The sequence below is a fragment of the Erythrolamprus reginae genome, chromosome 3, assembly GCF_031021105.1.
Source record: "Erythrolamprus reginae isolate rEryReg1 chromosome 3, rEryReg1.hap1, whole genome shotgun sequence".
In the NCBI taxonomy this organism is placed as follows: Eukaryota; Metazoa; Chordata; class Lepidosauria; order Squamata; family Dipsadidae; genus Erythrolamprus; species Erythrolamprus reginae.
Genome location: NC_091952.1, coordinates 143,901,796 through 143,908,718, shown reverse-complemented (window position 1 = coordinate 143,908,718; position 6,923 = coordinate 143,901,796). Strand labels below are relative to the sequence as shown.

At 44.0% G+C, this 6,923-nt stretch overlaps 1 protein-coding gene across 2 annotated transcripts in view; it reads right to left on the bottom strand.

Annotated features, from left to right (window-relative positions):
* The window catches only part of DIAPH1 (diaphanous related formin 1), a 241,251-nt gene extending 234,819 nt beyond the window's left edge, over positions 1-6,432 (bottom strand). The window contains exon 1 of one of the 2 annotated variants that reach the window (XM_070746897.1): positions 6,077-6,432. In XM_070746897.1, the coding sequence (XP_070602998.1) occupies positions 6,077-6,214 (138 nt within the window). In that variant the 5' untranslated portion in view covers positions 6,215-6,432. The remainder of the gene's footprint in view (positions 1-6,076) is intronic. The other variant, XM_070746898.1, reaches the window with a different exon arrangement.
* Between the last annotated feature and the right edge of the window lie 491 nt (positions 6,433-6,923).

Sequence of the window (6,923 nt, the reverse complement as noted above, 5' to 3'; positions counted from 1 at the left end):
TTTCTGAACCCCGGGTTCGTATCACGAGTTGTTCGTAAGACGAGGGGTTCGTATCTTGAGGTACCACTGTATATGTTAACAGCAGCAAGACTACTGTAAATGGAAGGACATTTCGATTCCCATCATGGACAAATGGCTGTAGAAGTTGATGGAGTTGGCAGGAATGGCCAAACTGACTGTTTTGATTAAAGAAAAGAATGTTAGTGCCTTTGTTGCCACATGAAAATTGCTTTTGGATTTTATGCTTGAGATTACAAAAATTAAATTTTGATTTTGGGTTTTGTGGATTAGATTGATAGGTATTTATAGAAATGGCTAGTTTATATTACTATGAGAAGGCAAAGATTTGTAGTTTGATGTTAACACAGGGAGTTGCAAGTCAACACTTTTTTTCTTTTTCCTATCTCTTCCTCACTTCCCTTCTTTCTCCCCACTGTTTTCCTATCTTCTTTTGTATTTTATCTTAGCTTATAACCTAATAAAATGTTTTTTTTAATTAAGTGTGAGTCAATTACAACTGCCCAAAAAATCAATGTAGTCCTAGACTGCATCAACAGAGTGGATAGCATCTAGATTCCAAGAAGTCACAGTGCAGCTTTATACTCTACTGGTTAGACCTATACTTGGAATACTACATGTAGTTCTGATCACTATGATACCAAAAAGATGCTGAGAAAAAGGGCAGAGAAGAGCAACAGTGATGATAATGGATCTGGAGGCTAAACCATACAACAAACAGGTGAAGGAACTAGATATGTCAAGTCCACGGGTTGGCAACATGCAGCTCTAAAGCTGGATGAAGCTCTCTGGGCCCTCTCCTGTGGCTCCCTGTCAGATGACACCACCATTGGCTGACCACTCCCCTCCCTCACACTCCTCGCCTGCCCTGAGAAGAGAAGGGTGACTGCGATGGATAGAGACTCGCTCCGAATTCAAGGGCAGGAGCAAAGAGCCACTCTATTTGCCTCTTTTTCCTTGCTGTGCGCACCTTGGTTGCTCAAAAAGACACACAACTTTCCTCCACATGCACATAGGCCTCACTGAAGCCTCCAGATTTCCAGTAGGCCTATTGGGATGTTTTTCGCTCTCTCCAGGGTTCACAAAAGCGTCCTAAAGCCTGGGGATGGTGAAAAATGGCCCAATAGGCTAATTGGTAGATCAGAAACAAAAGGAAGTGGAGGTGCCCTACTACTTACTGTAACTTCAGATAGTTGCAACCAGCCTCGCAATCCATTTCTTCTGCAGACCCATTTCTTCTGTAGCTGGCAAAGACTTCCTGAAGGCCTCTGTAGCCGATAACAGAGCTCCGGATCTGTTATAGTCTGCAGAGGTCTTCAGGAAACTCTTGACAGCTGCAGAAGAAATGGGCCGAGATGTGAGAGGCCTGGCTGCAACTATCCAAAGCCCAAGAAGTTCCTGAAGACCTCTGAAAGTGAAAAGGAGGCTTCCCATTGGCCCACTTTTGGTATGGGAAAAGCGAAAATGGCCAAAAAGAAGGCTGAAAATCATCTGGACAGCACATGCACGTATGCTAGAGCAACGTCTCCTGTGCCCTTAGATATGGCTCCACGTGCCACCAGGGGCACGCATGCCATAGGTTTGCCCTCACTGTTATAAGGTCCCCTGCTCACACTTGGGGTTGGACTAAAAGAGGCCCTTTCCAATCTATGTTCTATGAACTAAGTAGTCTCAACTACAACAGACTCCATATAACCTAATACCAAATCATGTTGCACATACATTTGCCAATACTGAATCTGAGTATAATATTGAGAGATTGTAACCAACCAAGCAATAAAGTTAAGCAGCTAGGAGCACAAGTAGTACATCAGTACTCCCAACGAAAGGTGAATACCCATTGAGGGGAAAAATTAATCACTGGCTAAAGGGTTGGTGTCACCAAGCAAACTTTGGTTTCCTGGATCATGGACTGCATTACCTACACAAAGGACTCTTGTCAAGGGATGGGCTGCACCTGATGAAAATAGGGGAAAATGTACTTGGAAAAAGACTGGCCCAACTTATCAAAAGGGCTTTAAACTAAAATTGGGGTGGGGGAGTTGAGGGTGACCAATTTTTAGAATCTTTAAACACAAGACCAATCATAAATCCCTAGAAAACAAATCAAACAATAAGATAGGGAGTGCTGAGAAAAAAAGAAAAACTCAAACAAGAAGTAAGAGATGCAGAAAACATACTAATGGAAAGGCATAAAAATCTTAAATGCTTATATACAAATGCTCAAAACTTGGGGAATACATAGAGTGAACTAGAAGCAATAGTACATGAGAGTAGGTATGACATTGCTGCCATTAGAGAAACCTGGTGAGATGAAACCGACTGGACTGGAATGAATTATGGATGGATACATATTGTTCAGAAGAAACAGATCTACAGAAAGAGGAGGTAGCGTTGTACTTTATATCAGACAGTGAAGGACTACCAAAAGTTTTATTATCACACTGTGGGTGTGGCTTATGTAGGATGCGCTGCATTTTCTTTCATCTTTCAGTACAAATTGGGTGCTCTGGGGTGGAGCTCCATTTTCGCTACCCCACTGTGTTCCCCACCCCCACCCACCCCCCAATCCGGGCAGCAGTCCATCCCTGATATAAGAGAAGACTACGTATACAAATGCACAAAATCAAAGATAAAACCCCTGTAGAATTTATATGGGTCAATATAAAAGGAAAAAAAGAGTGACATTACCATAGGTATATATTACAGGCCACCCAACCAAGCTCAGAAGAAATATAGCAATATACTTGTGCTTTTACAGCCCTCTCGAAGTGGTTTACAGAATCAGCATAATGCCCCCAACAATCTGGGTCCTCATTTTACCCACCTCAGAAGGCTGAGTCAACCTTGAGATGGTGATGAGATCTGAACTGCTGAACTACAGCTAGCAGTTATGAACTCTTTGCCAACCAGTTAATGTATGTACCATATTTCCCCAAAATAAGACTCTGCCTTATATTTTTGGACGTCCCCCCCCCCGAAATAGGTCCTTAGCCTTATTATTGGGTGGGGATTATTATTTTTAGAGTGCAGGAGTCAGGGTGGGCTATGAGACATGCATCTTTCTGGAGTCTGATAGGTCTGTGGCCTCTGTCGGACGGTCTATTTAGTTCGAGTTCCAGCTCCAGCTGTCACCATAGAGGGAAGCGCACTCACAGAGCATCCACTGCCCTGGCTGGGGTTTGGAAGCCGCAGAGCCAGAATTTGGGGGAGAGAAAGAAAGACTGCTGCTGCTTCTGCTTTTGGCTACACACAAGGAAAGTAGCAGAAGTCTTTCTTTCTCCCTCCAAACTCCAGCTCTGTGGCTTCCAAACCCCAGCCAAGGTAGTGGCTGCTCTGCAAGTGCGCTTCACAATGGCGACATCATTGGAGGCCTTCCATTCTTCCTTGCTCCTGTCTGCTCCAATCTCCCCGTGGTCCTCCCACCTGCGTGCTGACTGACCGGAGTGACCACTGGCATGCCTGGGAAGCCCCTGTTTTGAGAGTCACCAGATGGGATGGTGACTAAGCCAGACTCTTCCTGGAGAGGGGAGCCTTGTAGGACTCTTGCCTGCACTCCCTTCCTCCCACAGGCCGCGCTTACCCTTCCCAGGCACCCAGCCAGACATTGGGCAACCACGCTGAGGGTAGCCTCGACAGACTATGCTTAGCTGGATCGGCCATGGCCAGTTCTCCCTGCACGAAGCTGGGGCCTCCGTAGGAGCAGCAACACCCAGAGCCTTAGCCATCCCAGCTGAGCTGAAGCAACTGGCAACCTTGGACCGGGTGGTGGTGGTAGTAGTAGTGTTGCACATAAGACACAGCACCAGGACAAGAAACCTTTCTCTCTTCCAAACTCCACCAGAAATGAGTCACGGATTTTTGGAGTGAAAGAGGAGAAAGATTTATTGCATGCAGCCAAAATGTTCCTTACCCTGGTGCTGTGTCTTATGTCCACTCTCCTCCCCCCACCCGTCACCTGAAAGGTTTACTCACCAGCTGCTTCTACTGCTGTGCCTGGCTAAAAGTAAATGTAGTTCCACTGAGCACTACATGCTGAGTACAGTTGGTCAGCCAGACAACTGCAAATTCATCTGCTGGTGGTACTGTCTATCCCACATTGTTCTATCTTACCAAGAAATAGGCTGTGGTCTACTTCGTTGAATGCCTTACGGAAGTTCAAGTAAACTATATCCACAGCATTTTCCTGATCCACTAACTTAAATCATGTTATCAAAGAAGGCAATGAGATTTGTCTGTCATGATCTTTTTCAACAAACCCAATAAATAAATAAATAAATAAATATTCACCTTATTCATTTCTAGGTACTCAGGAATGTGGTCAATGATCTTCCAACTACTATTTAAAACTGTGCAAAACATGCATCAATCATTGATCAGGTTAGTAAGTATAAAATGTTGCACAAATCAAGAGTAATAGGACAATGAAAATATTAGCTTTGTGAATATTAGCAGCTGTGAAAAAAAATCCTACACTAGAGAACTTTAGAATGCAGTGCTGGTTACATTTGAAAAATTAATATAATTCAGCTGCAAAACATACAGAAGATTGCAACCAAAATGATCAAAGGACTCCAAATGACCCTTCAATAAAAGGCAAGGAACCGGAATCTGAGGTATGGGAAAACAACAACCGAGGAGACAGGAATGAGTTATATACTACACATGATATCAGAAAGTGAACATGGATAATTCCCCTGCTCCGCAGAAAGGCAACCTGTTTTACTAGTTTAAGGAGTTAGGACTAGAAACTGGGAAACTATGAGTTCTAGTACTCCATGAGGAGCAGAAGGAAGCTTGGTGATTTTAAGTCAGTTACTATCTCTCACTCAACCCACCTCACAGGGTTGTAATTGGAAGAAAAGGGAGCATTACAGACACAACCCCAGTTGCACAAAATAAAGGCAGAATACAAATTGAATGAATAATAAACACTAAGACAAGTTGATCAGTAAAAATAATTTAGAAGAGGTGGAACAGATAGTTGTGAAATTCATTTCCTCAAGATGTATGATGGTCCCTAACTTGGATAGCTTTTAAAAGCGATTAGATGATTCAACAAGGCCAACTTTATTAAAGAGCTATCAAAGAGTTATGTCCAGGTTGAAGATAGTTTACTTCCAAATATATGTTGCAAGGGAACAATAGATGATAGACAACAATTTCTGTCTCTTGCTTGGAGGAACTAGAGCAGTGTTTCTTAACCTTGGCAACTTGAAGATATCTGGATATTTTTTGTAGGTGAGGTCTCCAGAACTGAACACGGTATTCCAAATCTCACCAGTGCTCTAAACAGTGGGATCAAAATCTCCCCTTTTCTGCTCTAGCTATGCAGCCAAGCATTCTACTTGCATTTGCTGGCTGGGGAATTCTGGAAGTTGAAGTCCAAATATCTTCAAGTTGCCAAGGTTGGGAAACACTGAACTAGAGACATCTGGCTGGCTCCTATTGGAAACCAAATGCTGAACTAAGCTGGATCTTGCCTGATTCAACTCTTATATTCTAATCTGCCTGATCCCTTCAAAACAGTTTCATAGCACTCGGGAAGGAGACTTTACTGCTGACTAAAAATGCAGATAAAGGTCACCCTCTGTTTTGTGTTTTCAATGGATCTTAATCCAGGCATGATATAGAAACTGAGTTTTAAAGCCCAATAGAAAGTTGAACAGTGCAAATTGTAAATGTTACATGCCATTAAAAAAAATCAAGTAAAAATGGGGGTTAAAGTTAAACAAGGTACAGCCCAGGAATCCTGCAAAGGAGGAAAAATTACTCAATCTGCAAGGAAAAAAACTTTCCAAGAGTTGGTGGGGCAAGGTGTGAACGGAGGCCTGAATCACATTCAGGCAGGCAGAATTCAAACTCTGCTATTGGACAGACCCATGAGGAAAGGAAACTTCCTGCCTCGCCCCGTCGAGAAATTGATGGGGCAACGCATGCACCCGTAGGCAAGGCCGAGCCGGCTCTACCAGCGCAGGTAGGGCAGTTCCGCCCAAGTACTACCCCGAATCTCTCTGGAATAAGGCAGGTGGCCTCCCTCTCTTTCAACACTACTTACGAATTTCCGCGGTTTACCGCCGCTGCCGCTTCCCCCTGGCTCTCCTGCTACCGCAGCCACCGAAGACTCCTCAGCATTCTTGCCTTTCTTCTTCTCTCGGCCGGCCCCGCGCACCGACCCGGCCCCGCCGCTCTCCATGGCACTGGACTAACAAGGCCCGCGACCGTAGATGACAGCGAGTAGAACTAGCAGCGCAGCAGCGGACAAAGTTGAAGGTGCCTTGCTACTTCAGAGACCGGCGCTCGCAGCAGGAGTCGCTGGCCAACGGTTGATTCCACTAGGAACCGCTGCGCCGGACCGACACAGCTACTGCTTCCTTGTAGTTCGGACTGTACGCTACGCCCACTCTGTCGTCATCGCGTTTCACAAAGTATGCTCCTCAAAAATGAGAAAGCGGGAAGCCGCCTATCTGTGGTTGAACAGGTACTGTTGTTATAGAGATAGTTCTTGTAGAATGGTTGCAGATGAAACTTCCAAGTTCCCTTTGTTTTTTCTTTCCGGGATAGAAAATGAAAGTACCTAATCAACGCAACTACTGAAAGCCAATATTTTTTCTCATTCGTATTTTCCTTTTTTAAAAAAAAAGGTGTGTTCAAATGCAGTTTTTAAACCTTTAAACAAGTTTTGCTCCGTTTCCAGCAAAATCTCTCAAAGAAATAGCGTTTTAGGAGCTTCTCACAATCCAAATAGCGTTTTAGGAGCTTCTCACAAGCCAACTGTTGCATTCGATTGCTTTCCAAAGTCTTGGATCAATTGACTTGTGATGCCAACATAACTCAAGACTCTAAATATGTTTCATAACATAGACGTTTAAAAATGTACAGGGGCCTACTTTTTTCTGCTAGTT